Source organism: Mustela erminea, chromosome 9, assembly GCF_009829155.1.
Source record: "Mustela erminea isolate mMusErm1 chromosome 9, mMusErm1.Pri, whole genome shotgun sequence".
NCBI lineage: Eukaryota > Metazoa > Chordata > Mammalia > Carnivora > Mustelidae > Mustela > Mustela erminea.
The window spans coordinates 59,273,802-59,288,191 of NC_045622.1; the positions used below are offsets into that span (position 1 = coordinate 59,273,802).

Below are 14,390 nucleotides of genomic sequence, written 5' to 3' on the forward strand. Positions count from 1 at the left end.
GTTCTGATTATTCATTAGTGCACATACCACGCTGTTGCACCACTCAACCACAAAGAAACATTAAGGAGTCAGTATTTTTGAAAAACATAGAGTTGTAATAGTTGATAAAAAGCCTCTATTTTTATTCATATAAAACATACTAATCTTCTGCATCAAGAACTCTATGGCACAGGACCACACCAGCCAATCAGCTGAGTGATAACATTGGTTTTATTGTTTTATATCAGGTTTTAAATATAGATTTTATTTTTTATAGTGGTTTTAGGTTCACAGCAAAATTGAGTGAAAGGAACACACATTTCCATATACCCATTGTTGTATGATTTTTGAGGGAAGCAGATCACATAACAGAATCTCATTTTTATCCAGTGTATAATAATAGTACTGAACTAATGTCACTTCCAGCTCTTATGGCACAAACTCTAGGTCCATCCCCAGTTTAAGTACTTAACAAGGCCCTCTCATTGGCTATATTGAAACCAAACATCTTTACTGACCCATCATATTCTGGATACAAACTAATATTTCATCTCCTGTTGCACTACCTCGTTTGTTTCAGACATTGAGGCAGAAAGCATTAGAGAATCTCAATAGGATTCTTGCCCCTGTATTCCCAAACTGCCATCGCCTGCTGCAGCCTGAGTGCTGGGGAGAAACCACACTGAACTGGCAGCACTGACAGGGTTACACACACTGTGCTGCATTTATCCTGGGGTTTCCTGTCTCAAAGGATTGGAGGAAGACTTATCTGATCCTTCTTGCTCTGAGAATTAGAATGGTCTCTAATGACAAGAGGTACTATTCTGCCAGGTATGTGAGGACTAGCAACAATGAAAGCAGGAGGTAAGAGGAAAACACATAGGGGGACCTGAGAGACAAAAGAGAGGAGGGTGGACACCCAGAGTGTGAGGAGGAGAACCAGGAGACTGTTCTGGAAGGAAGAGGTTCTCAGTTCATCACAGGACATAATTTTCACCAAAATACCTTCATTGTTCATGCTCATTCTTATAGCATTCAGGCCAGCCTCAGTCAGACTTTTCAGATTGGAATTGCTTGAGATCCCCTAGATCTTCATGGTAGGTGGTGTCTATGTCCCTGGGCAGGATGTGATGTTTACATGGGGGTGACAATTTATTTTTCTGACATGACAGAATGGAGATTCCACAGTGATTGAGATTGTATCAGATCACCTTCAAAGACTCCAAGAATCCCAAATATCAGTGCTTTTGATATGACATTAATTGTGACTCACAAATCTAAACCCCAAATTATAACTCCTTTCAGTCTTTTTGAGTTTATAAACTAAGTCCTCAAACACCATCCTCCTCCTCAGAGGAATGGTAGAAGACATCACAAGGCCATGTGAATGAAGTTTACATTACAGGATCAGAAGTAGTAGGAGTTGGGCAGTCAAAATGAAGCCATGTCAAAATACAAGGAGTTGTGGGATAATAGGCAAGGCAGATCCTAGTGAATATATGGAATATGGTGCATATGTGTTGTTGTGGCAACTTCAGAATACTAACATGGCTGCTCAGATTCCAAGCTCATGGTAGTCCCAAATCTCATTGCTTTTCTTCAAGAGACTTCCCATTTTATCCTGAAATGTATCTTTTTTTTTTCTCAAATTGGCAATGAATAGAATGAAAAGTATATAAGTAAAGCTATCAAAATTACCAGAAGAATTTGGGGGTAGAGTAAAAGAGCATGAAGCAGTTTATACCTATGGCAATACTGAATTTTTCACTAGATGACACAGAGATGAATCTGATATCTTCACTTCACTCAGCTGACCTAGGTCACTTTTGTGAGATGCCCACTCAGGGGTTTCCTCTCTGGAAGGATACTCCAGAGTCTCCTCATATCTTACTTCCTTCCATTACACTTCAAAGAAATATTGTTGTTGTCATTGTTGTCTTCATCATTATCACCATTATTTTATGTTCATTATATGTAAGGCTCTAGGCTAAGTATTTCACCCACAGGATCTCCTTTATTCTGAAGCACAATTCTGTCAAATTGTTTTTATCTACAGTTCACAGATGAGACTACTTTGCTACAGGGGAAAATCAGCAATTTGTCCCACTTAAAAAGTGAGGAAGCCTTGGAACCAGAATATTCCTGATGTGGATAGGTTTGTGGAAGCAGAGAGAGGGTCTGAATAAGGGGAATGGTTGACAGTTGTTTCCTAAAACCTCAATAGAAAGTCATGGAGATGATAAAGCTGCTTCAGACTGGCCTCCAGCTCAGGTATCTTCCAGTTTTAAATTAAACTTCAAGTTCACCTTTTCGTGGCAGAAGGAGAGAGCCCCTATAAAATTGGAGAAATGGTCTGAACTGACCAAGGAATGAAGTAAAAAGAAGCCATATTTCTATGTTTGGATTAGGGATGAGATATTGGAAAATAATCAACATAAAAAAGAAATAATACTGGAAAATCTGGGCATTGAAGGTAATGAGTTCAAGTGTAGAAAGGAAGAAAGTAAGGTGAAGGAGACAAGCCTAGGGCAAGAGAAGAAGGAATTGTGGTGGTAATAAGCCAGGCAGATTGAAGAAAATAGGACCATAGGCACCAGGTATACAATATGTGAGCAGTATTCAATTGTAATGTGAGTAGTCAGAGAGATTGAATCTATCTCGACATTTGCTTATTTGCTTTCTAGATTATGGGTCTTCCATTTCCTAGAAAATTGTGATTATTAACTATTCCAGTCAAAATTGCTGAATTCAGTTTTTATCTGTGTGGAGCTAGAGAAGATTGAAAGAGATTTGAAGTTCCTAAAGGATGAAAGTAGACTTTACGTGATAGGAAGAGACAAGCATATTTTTTTTTACAACGGCAAGTAATCTGTCTCCTGGATTATAAATTCTCAATAGAGCATTTTGTTAAGCAGGAATTCTTGGCAAGTGATGGGAAAGTGAGATGTTGAGAGGTGGCTGATCTTTCTTGCTTCAGAGATGTTTTTCTTGACCACAGAAGAAGTATAGGCATCTATTGTGGGGGAAATAAATGTTCTCATTTGTTCTGAGTAGGAAAGATTTAATTTCAAGATCAGGTGTTTTTCTGAACATTATCATTTCTTTTCCTAATCTTATTTTCTCTTGTTTTTGCTTTGAATCGTGACTTACTACTCTGTCTTTCCTTATAGCACTTATTTTTCTTTTTTTTTTTTCTTGTAGAAGGTGCCAGTTCTCTAAATGACTGATAAGATCTGAAATTCCATATTTAATTATTATATTTTTAAAATTCAAAATTATTTTAATTAAGTCTATTTTAACCCATACTTAGCTTCTGGCAATGTTAGTCTAAGACCAAGCCTATTCCTTCAATTTATAACTGGGGATATGTTCGTAAGACCTGCTTATGTTCACAAGTACTGCTGAACCATACTTGCCCAAATCTTGTAAAGGTACGTGCATGGTGTTCTAGTATTCCTGAAAATCTATGTTCTTAGGCAGAATAAGACATTATATGTAAATCACTGAAGGAGTTATTAAAAAAAGAGTAATGTTAAAATCAATAGCCCTCACCAAGGAAATTCTGGAAGAAAACTATAAAATGAAAGTTGTAATCTAGAACCCTTTGTCTATATACTGCTCCTCATAGTGTATTTAGAAGAAGATTGTCCATATGTAGACAGGATGTCAATGGGTCTGCATCTGAGAGGCAGGAAGAAAAGTCCTTGTGGTTGTAAAGTAGGTATTTTACGTAACTTGCCATGCTCAGCAATGCAATGAAGAAAGAGCAAGAAATGTGGGGATGAATGGAAGAGTATTTACAGAAAGTGCTGAAGTTTCACTTGTTTTGTTTTGCTTTCCAGGCTCAGATGCTGATCTCATCATTGCCCTCCCCACTGGAGTGGGATCCTGAAACTGGGTGGTGATTTAACAGCGAGCTCCATGGCAAACATAAACTCCAGTAATACCCTGTCCTCCACATTCTATCTCACAGGTATCCCCGGCTATGAGGAATTTCACCACTGGATATCCATCCCATTCTGTGTCCTCTACCTTGTTGGAATAATGGGCAACTGCACCATCCTGCATATTGTTCGGACGGACCCCAGGCTCCACGAGCCCATGTACTACTTCCTGGCCATGCTCTCCCTCACTGACATGGGCATGTCCATGCCCACAATGATATCACTCTTCAGGGTGTTGTGGTCCATTTCCAGGGAAATCCAGTTCAATATCTGTGTGGTCCAAATGTTTCTTATTCACACTTTCTCCTTCACAGAATCATCTGTGCTCTTGGCCATGGCCTTTGACCGCTATGTGGCTATCTGCCACCCTCTACGATATGCTACCATTCTCACACCAAGACTTATTGCTAAAATTGGAATTGCAGCTCTGCTTAGGAGTGCCTTTGCCATGATTCCACTTCTGGCCCGGCTGGCCTTCTTTCCTTTCTGCCACTCCCACACCCTTTCTCATTCCTATTGTCTACACCAGGACATGATTCGCCTTGCCTGTGCTGACACCATGTTTAATATTATATATGGGTTGCTTCTGGTCATTGTGCTGTGGGGCATGGACTCTCTGGGTATTTTTGTGTCTTATATGTGCATCCTTCAGTCAATATTAAGAATTGCATCACGTGAGGGGAGGCTTAAGGCTCTCAACACATGTGCATCCCACATCTGTGTTGTACTCATCCTTTACGTGCCTATGATTGGGCTCTCTATCGTCCATCGTTTTGCCAAACACTCTTCCCCACTCATCCATATCTTCATGGCTCACGTCTACTTATTGGTCCCACCTGTGCTCAATCCAATCATCTATAGTGTGAAGACCAAACAGATCCGCCAAGGAATCCTCCATCTGCTTTTCCCCACAAAAGTCAGTTCTACTGTGATGTAGGCATGTCCTCAAGGCAATGAAGGTTTCAATCTAAATGATTTAAATACATACTTATTTATGTGCTCTAGATATGTTGTCATCATAATTGCCAACAAAAGAGTAAAGAACAGAAATAGAGTCAACAGAGTATGTTGAGAAGTGGTTATAGTAGAGTTGGTGTCCATTGGGACTATACAGCTTAACATGTACTTCATAAATTCCCTTTAAATGTAAATGTATTGGAGTGGAGTGTCATAGAAATCATTTCCATCTATTCCCTTCCATTTCTAATTCCAATCTTTTCCAGGGTGATTTATCTGTTAATTCTTCATTAAATATATTAAATCCATGTATCTTTGCTTCCTGATACTCTGCATTTGTCAGGGAATTTACTATTCCCTTTCTTGTAATATCAGTGTCTCTGGATATCTACTTTTCCTTCTTTCTTAACAATGAGAAAAATCTTATCTTGACATAAAGGCATTTTAGAGCTCAAAACAGAAGTTAGAAATCCTAGCAATGTTTCCACATCATATTTCAAAAGTTTATATTTATGCTATACCCTACTAAGGATATTTAGTTTCCTCTGGATAGAAAAGTACAATATGCATATTTTTCTCTTGCTCAATTTTTAGAAATAATTTTAATTTTATAAAAATTGAGATTCTGTCATTACTTAAATACTTCAGATATTATGATGTGAAGTCTATGATTATAATCCATTGGGTTAAATGCATCTTAATAATTAAGGGCATACTATTTATTTAAATGTAAAAAATATTATCTTTGGTGTCCTTGGCTATGAGGAATTTCACTCATGTAGCAATTTAATTCATTGGGGTGTAGCTACTTATAAATTTGTGGTAGCTGGAAACAGCTAAAGATGAAGGTCTCACAATTTTATCTAGAACTGTTTTTTTTTTTTTAATTAATTTTTTATTTTTTATAAACATATATTTTTATCCCCAGGGGTACAGGTCTGTGAATCACCAGGTTTACACACTTCACAGCACTCACCAAAACACATACCCTCCCCAATGTCCATAATCCCACCCCCTTCTCCCAAACCCCCTCCCCCCAGCAACCCTCAGTTTGATCATGCTTAGCGAAATAAGTCAAGTAGAACTGTTTTCAACACACAAAACTATCTCTCCTTGTGATTCTGAAATTATCTGGCACCTGGCTGTGCATAGGGTTGTATAAAAATACTTGCAAATGCAACTGAATTTTCTTTGCTGGTACAGTTAAAATTGTGCAAAGCAAAAAATAAACAAAGGGGACAAATAAAACTTTAAAAACGTGTTATGGTTCCCAGTATTTATGTAATAATTAGTAATATATTTTACATATCTTGTTCTACCTAGTATAGCAACTGTGCTTCAAAGAGCTTGCTGCCTGTAGGCATGAATATTATGCTTAGCATAAAAGTGACATTAAATAATTATTGAATATATAAATGATGAAAGGAATGAATCAATTATTGAAAAAGAATGACTAGTTTGGATATAAAAAAAAAAGTCTTGAAGGAAAAGATTTGACATGTCATGAACCTACATGTCACATAATAAAAGAGAGTTTACTAACTTAAAATCAGGATTTCAAATTTCAGGCACATGGAGTATATCTACAACTTATATCTGCTATCTGGTTTTAACTCAACTATGATGTTTCCACCATATTATCCTATTTCTTGATTCTAATTCTAATTACCCTTCTCCTTTTAGCACATTCACTTCAAGTAAGGGACATCAACTAAAAATAAGAAAGATGTATAAACATCATAATTAGATAATATGTGGTGTAATAAATAATTAAATAAAATTGATAGGAAAAGTAAAAATATTGAGAATGATCATGGTATACATTGCATAAGTAATATTTAACTATTGATAATCATTTTTATTTTTATTTTTTTTAAAGATTTTATTTATTTATTTGACAGACATTGATCACAAGTAGGCAGAGAGGCAGACAGAGAGAGGGGGAAGCAAAATCCCTGATGAACAGAGAGCCCGATGCCATGTGGGGCTCCATCCCAGGACCCTGAGATCATGACCTGAGCTGAAGGCAGAGGCTTTAATCCACTGAGCCACCCAGCCGCCCCTAATAATCATTTTTAAAATAAGAACTTCAAATACAAAATATGTATTTTTTAAAATATTTTATTTATTTATTTGACAGAGAGAGAGAGAGAGCAAGCACAAGCAGGGGGGAGCAGCAGAGGGAGAGGGAGAAACAGACTTCCCACTGAAGGGAACCCAAAGCTGGACTGGATCCCAGGACCTCAGGATTATGACCTGAGCTGAAGGCAGAAACTTAGCTAACTGAGCCACCCAAGAACCCTACAAAATATATTTTCAACCTGTGATGTTGAAGATACCTTTCCTAGCATCTATGCTTCAAAAAAAAAAAACCAATGTTGTATTAGGCTTTGTTGTTGTTGTTCACAGAAATATGTTTAAGCTACTTACTGACCTTAGATTTTGCATTTTGCATACGAATAAAGCTATTTTAAAGGAATACCTGCATAGGTAATGCAATATTTGGACACACAAATTATTATTTACTATGTTACATTAAATTTATTACTATAATTGCATTATAATCATAACACATTTTATCAAAAACATTTAGAAAACCACATATTTTTTAATTAAGATCATTTTTCCCAAAGAATATCATTGCTGAGGAGATGAGTGATTGAATATCTGAATGGATGAATGAATGGATGAATGAATGACAAGTTAGCACTATGAATTGAGAACAGAAAGATCTTGTTCTGGAACCTTACTGAAGGCAAGCGTTTAGTCTTCTGGCAAGCAGTTGGTGCTCCAAAAACAGGAGGTCTCTTGTTCTTGCCTAGAACTATAATAATATGACTGAAACGTCTTTCTCATTTGTATATGGATTTATAAATCAGGAGGCACTCTTACTCATATTACCTTGCTTGACAAAGTCATGAGTGTCTTTTGAAAACATTCTCTGCCATCTTGCAGAATGTGTAAGTGATCCAGAAACCCAAATCATAATTCATTTTTGTATACGAATCCCCAATCACTGGACAAAATGCAATGCAATTGTTTTCATAATGTCAAACGTTATCTTTTAGGTTATACCTTAATCCTCTTGATACTGCAGAAGACTTCTTGTTGCAAAACACAATGGCAAGAAAAAATAATAGCAGAGATCACTATCCCCTTTGTCATTAAAGTGTCCGGTATTGTGTTCTACACAAAGCATTACCACAAAATACTTCATTATCCCACTTAGTAATTCAGTTATCCAATCCGGTATCTCAAATAATAAAAACATAATTCAGTCAAAAATGTACAGTGTGGAAATGATCTGACTACACTTAGAGTCTGGAAATAGCCACATGCATTAATAAGGAGAATGATAACAATATAAATATTTTGAAGGCACCCCATCAACTACTTCAACTACTAGACCATGTATATGTTTATATTATGTTCATGATACTCATTTTTATTGTCTGATGCCAGGGAAAATTTTAACTCTTTTATTAATCAACGGGTGGACATTTTATATAGGATAAAAGGTATTACATTCCAGGAATTTTGCCAGATAGATTTATAGATGATAACATTTGTCCCAGGTCATATAGAATGCAATTAGCAAGAAGGTTTGGGGTGTGAAAAGTTACACTAGGAAAATTGCATGTGCTTTTTTATTTAAGGAGCTAAATGAATCCAGTGAACATAATCCTGCTGGTTTGCTGTGATTTTTTTTTTTTTTTTTGAGAATTTCGTTGACAAAATTTCATCCCCATTAACCAGAATGTTAAGTGATGTGACAGAGTCATGCAGTTTTAGCAACCTGACCCAAGATGGGGCAATTAGCCTTACTTTCTCCTTCCTGAGTCATCAGTACTCAAATTCTTTGCATGTCATGCCACTCCTCAGATCCTGCTTTTTTGTTTACTTAACCCAATCAAAGTAACTTTCTATTGTGTGTAAAAATATCTTTATTGCAGCAAAGTATTGAAGGAGATATGAAACAAACAAGCTAAGTGAAAGAGTAAAGGAAGGAAGTATTTAAAGAATATGCCCTATACAATACATAAGGACATATTAGGGCATTTGTTACTTAGAATTATTAGCATTCAGTATTTTTTTTTAAGATTATTTATTTATTTATTTGTCAGAGAGAGAGAACACGAGCAAGCAGAGTGGCAGGCGGAGGCAGAGAGAGAAGCAGGCTCCCTACTGAGCAAGGAGCCCAATGCAGGACTCAATCCCAGGACCCTGGGATAATGACCTGAGCCGAAGGCAGCGGCTTAACTGACTGAGCCACCCAGGCATCAATGACAATCAATGCTAAGATTGCCCATAGCAAACTGACATTAAGAGAGGCATTTTGTAGTACAAAATGGATATTTCACTCACCTATGCTATTACAGTGACTCCACTGATTATTACCTTAATATGTTGAGATACCCTCTCATGGTACTGGAGCAGTTGCCTGACACCTTCCTTTTTACCCTTTCCTGGGAAGGCAGCATTAAGAAATGTGAGTATTTTAAGTTCTATCCAGAGGTTAGGTGTTCTGGAGATAGATCTGCCTGGGTTGATTCACACTTGACATTTAAGTCTGATCCTCTACCCTGAACTCATCTATTCTTTGTTGCTTCATAACCCTTGGGTCATTTTGGTTGGTTACAGAGCCCTAGGACACGCATCCTTATCTCCTTTGTCTTTACCCCATAAACAATGGGGTTCATGGTAGGTGGCACCAGTAAGTAGAGGTTTGCCAGGAGGATAAGGACGTGTCTGGGTACATGATTTCCAAAGCGATGGGTAAAGAAGGAAAAGAAGGCCAGAGTATAAAATATCAAGATGACACATATATGAGCTCCACATGTTCCAAAGGCCTTAGTCCGGGCTTCCTTGGAAGGCAGCTGGAAGACTGTTCTCAGGATTAGCCAGTAGGACAGGGAGATGAGCACAAAGTCCAGCCCTGTGGTGAGGAGAGCAGCGGTGAGTCCATAAATGCTATTAAGGGCATAGCTATTACAGGCTAACTTGGCAATGCCCATGTTCTCACAGTAGGTATGGTGGATGACATTGCTCCGACAGAAATGCAGCCGGAAAATGAGGAGGACACCAGGAGTGACCACAGCCACACTCCGAGCCAGCAGAGCCAGGCCCACCTTGCTGATGAGAGAGCCTGTAAGTAGGGTTGCATAATGGAGTGGTGCACAGATAGCCACGTAGCGATCAAAAGCCATTGCTAAGAGAACAGCAGACTCAGAGAGGAACAGGGCATGAACAAAAAACATCTGTGTGAGACATGCAGGATAAGTTGATGGGGAAGGGCCCTGCCAGAAGATAATAAGCATTTTGGGCACTGTGACAGTACAAAGGAGAACATCATTGAGTGCCAGCATGGCCAGGAAAAGATACATGGGTTCATGGAGGTTCCTGTCCCAGGCCACCACTGCCATAACCAGGCCATTTCCTATCACAGCCAAAAGGTACATGAAGCTGAAGGGGATGGAGATCCAGATTTGGAAGTCTTCTAATCCTGGGACTCCAGTCAACAGAAAGGCACTGAGGTGAGTGGATGTAGAATTACATGGTCTTACGGACAGGTGTCCCAAGTCTGTTACATGATAAAGAGAAAATAGGTAGAGTGCACACTAGTAGAAAACAAATATTTATTCTTTTATCCTAGTGACAACCTAACAATTAATTTTGACATGGCGAACTGGAAGGAAAATAAAATGGTCTGAGAAAAGCTATTAATTATCTGAATAAGGGTGCCTGAATGGCTCAATTGGTAGAGCATGTGACTCAATCTCCAGGTTTTGAGTTCAAGCCTCAATTTTGGGCTTAGAGCTTACAAAACAAAACAAAACAAAATAAAACAAAACTCAAAGAACAGCAACCAACAAAGCACACACACACAAAACCCCCACCAAAACAAACAAACAAACAAATAAATAAATAATTTTAAAAATCCTGAATGATTATAAGCAAAAATCACCTCTCTTATGGATTATCTAGTTCTTTCTGAAAAAAAAAAAAATTAAATCAGAATAATAAGGGTTGAAATCTTTATTTGTGTAAACCTAATTGTTATAACCACATCATGTATGTATATGTCTTTTGAACTTTTAACCATGTTATGTATATAATTTTTGTCTGCCTAATAATAAAAAAATAATTAATTAAATACAGAAAAGTCGTTTTCTCTTTCCTTTTTCTCTGTAACATTACATAGAAGTCTGGAGATGGTTAATATTCCATTCTTTGACAAAAATCTTAAGGAGAGGTCATGGGTTGGATGACAGACTGATACATAATGGGCCAGTATAAAGCTTCCAAGTCTTGTTTCCCATCCTGATAATCTGAGAGATGTTTCCTTACCCTACACTTTTGCTACAGTAAAGAAAAAGTTTTACTCATCTGCCTCTCATTTGAACTCTTGAAGACAATGAACATTTAAACATGAAGTTTTAACTGCTATGCCAAAGTTGTAGCATCATTCAGATCCTAACAAGCACTCTCAAGGATCATGAAGTAGAATCAAGGAAGACACTAAAAATCCAGAATACAGAGTGTTCTCTTTCAGAACAAGACAGTCACTGAAGATGTCAAAGTCCATTATCATTCAACAGCTATCATTGAAAGACCCTTCTACAGAGCAGAGTTATTTTGATTTTCATACTCACCAACCAAAGAATAAGATAACATTTTAGCAACTTTTTAAAGTAAAAGTAGTTCTTACTTTTAATGTATCAAAAAACTATAATATAAAAATAGCTTTCTCTAAAAAGTCCCTCCAATATAAAATTATTCTTTTCCCAAGTCAATAAAATATTAATTCAATTAGTCAAGTTTGTAATTAAGGGCAATATTTTTGGCAAAGGCACAAAGTATTTTTAGAAACGCTTTTGACTGCAATTCTTGAGAAGTTTCAAAGTGATAGACAAGTCTAGAACCTGCAAAGGGTACACTTTTCATATGGCCCTGTCACACCATCACTTAGATTGAAAGCTACACTGTATTACATTATGTCTATTATCCCTGTAATTGTTAATTGAAATCTTTTTCAGATTATCTCTACCCTTCACAATAAAAAGGGTATATTTTCATATGAATTAACACATATTTATTCTATTCTCCCTCACACTGTCTTCTCTCTCTCTCTCTCATATGAAATTGAAATAAGAAAGAAAAGACAAAATTTTTCATCAAAGGGCAAACACATGGAAGGGATGAAATTGTTTTTTTGTTTTGTTTTGTTTTGTTTTGTTTTGTTTTGTTTTATGTATTTGACAGAGAGAGAGATCACAAGTAGGCAGAGTGGCAGGTAAAGGGGGAGGGCGAAGCAGGCTCCCTGCTGAGCAGAGAGCCTGATGCAGGGGTTTATCCCAGGACACTGAGATCATGACCTGAGCCGAAGGCAGAGGCTTTAAGCCACTGACCCACCCAGGCGTCCTGGGATGAAATTATTTTTAATGCAACTCTGAGAGCTATTTTTTTGAATGGTTATCCTGTTAAAAATATGGAGGCACCACAATTTTATTAGCCTGGTAAGTTTGTGGCTTTGCTGCTGCTGCTGCTGCTGCTGCTGCTGCTTTATCTTTTTTTTATTGTGTTATGTTAGTCACCATACAGTACATCATTAGTTTTTGAGGTAGTGTTCCAAAGATTCATTTTTTGCATATAACACCCAGTGCTCCATGCAATCTGTCTCTCCTTAATACCCATCACCAGGCTTTGCTTCTTTTATCTGGTATCTCTCAACAGTGCCTGATTTTGCTGTGTAACAACCACACAGAAACTATCACCATATTTGGATAGAAGTCATATCACATATCAGCACAGGGATGGGCAGTGTAGCAGTAATGGTAAAAATAATAATTGGAAATACATATTAATGGTTGCAGTGTGCTAAAGCATTTTCCTAAAGCCTATGCTAATCACTTTACATGGATTATCCAATTTAATGGTAACAACTACTATAAGAAATAACTATTGTTAGTGTCCTAATTTTACACAGAAGACAACTCAGGTACCTGAGGACCTTCCTAAGATCGTATTACTAAGGGGTGTGTGAAGTCTGTTTTCAAATCAGGGATCCTAACTGCAGCACCACAGTTTTAACCATGAAACTATTCTAACTTACCTTTCAGATGCATGGTTTTTCAAGATCAAGGTAGATCTTGAATTTCCTCTTAGCACCTCCCAGAGTGATATTCTTAGGTGTTAGGTAAAAATGTCATGTCTGTTTATAGGGATTTAGAGAATGTGTGTGTGTGTGTGTGTGTGTTTGTGCATGAAAATAAATATCTATACTTGTATTGTACATAGATCTTTACAACAGCAACTCAAGGACTAACCTCTGGGACAAGAAGTCTTTTGGGTATTTCACATGCTAAGTGATTGCTTTGGCACTTGAGACCCACAGTTAGTGTATGGATTAGCAGACTGAACCTATCTTTCATACTTATGAAATTATATTTCCCAATTTTGAACAGCATTGGATAATTTTCCATGTCCAGCCAAGTCTCTGAGCAACATCTCTGCACTTTTTTGCTAGTTCACTACGTAGCCCTTAAACAGAACTAAAAAAATAAGGTTTCCTGAGTTAATCTACTGGAACATGGATGTCTTCTAAGACAAAGCCTAACTATTGAGACTATTTCAATACATGTCTATGCATGACAAAGTGTCCTTTAGTGAGATATTTTGAGGTTTTTCAAAGGAAAAAGCATGGCAATATATTTGAATAACTCCCATTTCTCAAATAAAAGTTTATAAGTTAACACATATTGCTTTATAGAGCAGTTTGAGGTCTACAAAAAAATAATTAGAAAGTACACAGCCCACATATGATCCCTTCTCCTCACCCACCCAGTTTCCCCTATTAACACCTCACATTGCTGTGATATATGCGTCACAGTTCATAAGCCAGCATTGCCACATTTTTATTAGCTAAAGTCAGTAGTTTACATAAGACCTCTCCCTTTAGGTTGTACATTGTATGGATTTTGACAAGTATATAATGACATGTATGCACCTTTATAGTATCATACACAACAGTTTCACTGTCCTACAAATCCATTGTGTTCCACCTCACTCTAAGCCCTCTGACAACCACTGATCTTCTGTCTCCATAGTTTTATTTTTTTACACAGTGTCCTGCAGTTGGAAACATGCTGTAATTGTGCCCTTTTGAATCAGCTTTTCTTTTCTTTTATCTTTTATTTTTTTTCTTTTCATCATCATTAGTGTACTCTTTAATCCCCATAAAGTATTTCACCTTTCCTCCTACCCACTTACCCACTGGTTCTCTATAAAGAGTCTGTTTGGTTTGTCTTTCTCTTTCTTTTTGTTTCCTCTTTGCTCATCTGTTTTCTTTCTTAAATTCTACATATGAGTGAGCTTATAGAGTGTTTGTGTTTCTCTGAGTTATTTCACTTAACATTATACTCTCTAGTTCCATCCATGTCATGGCAAATGGTAAGATTTCATTCTTTTTTATGGCTGAATGAGATATCTCATTAGTCATGTGATATATCT

The 14,390-nt window shown here is 37.2% G+C and overlaps 2 protein-coding genes across 2 annotated transcripts; one reads left to right on the forward strand and one right to left on the reverse strand.

Annotated features, from left to right (window-relative positions):
- The first annotated feature begins 3,900 nt into the window (after window positions 1–3,900).
- Window positions 3,901–4,860, forward strand: LOC116599778 (olfactory receptor 51L1-like). The gene has a single exon (XM_032359755.1). The coding sequence runs from the start codon at window positions 3,901–3,903 to the stop codon at window positions 4,858–4,860; it is 960 nt and encodes a 319-aa protein (XP_032215646.1).
- Window positions 4,861–9,502: 4,642 nt separating this feature from the next.
- LOC116599779 (olfactory receptor 52Z1-like) lies at window positions 9,503–13,006 on the reverse strand. The gene is made up of 2 exons (XM_032359756.1): window positions 12,994–13,006; window positions 9,503–10,461 (listed from the first exon to the last, which is right to left on the reverse strand). Exons 1-2 carry the CDS (start codon window positions 13,004–13,006, stop codon window positions 9,503–9,505), a joined length of 972 nt encoding a protein of 323 aa, XP_032215647.1.
- Window positions 13,007–14,390: the final 1,384 nt, after the last annotated feature.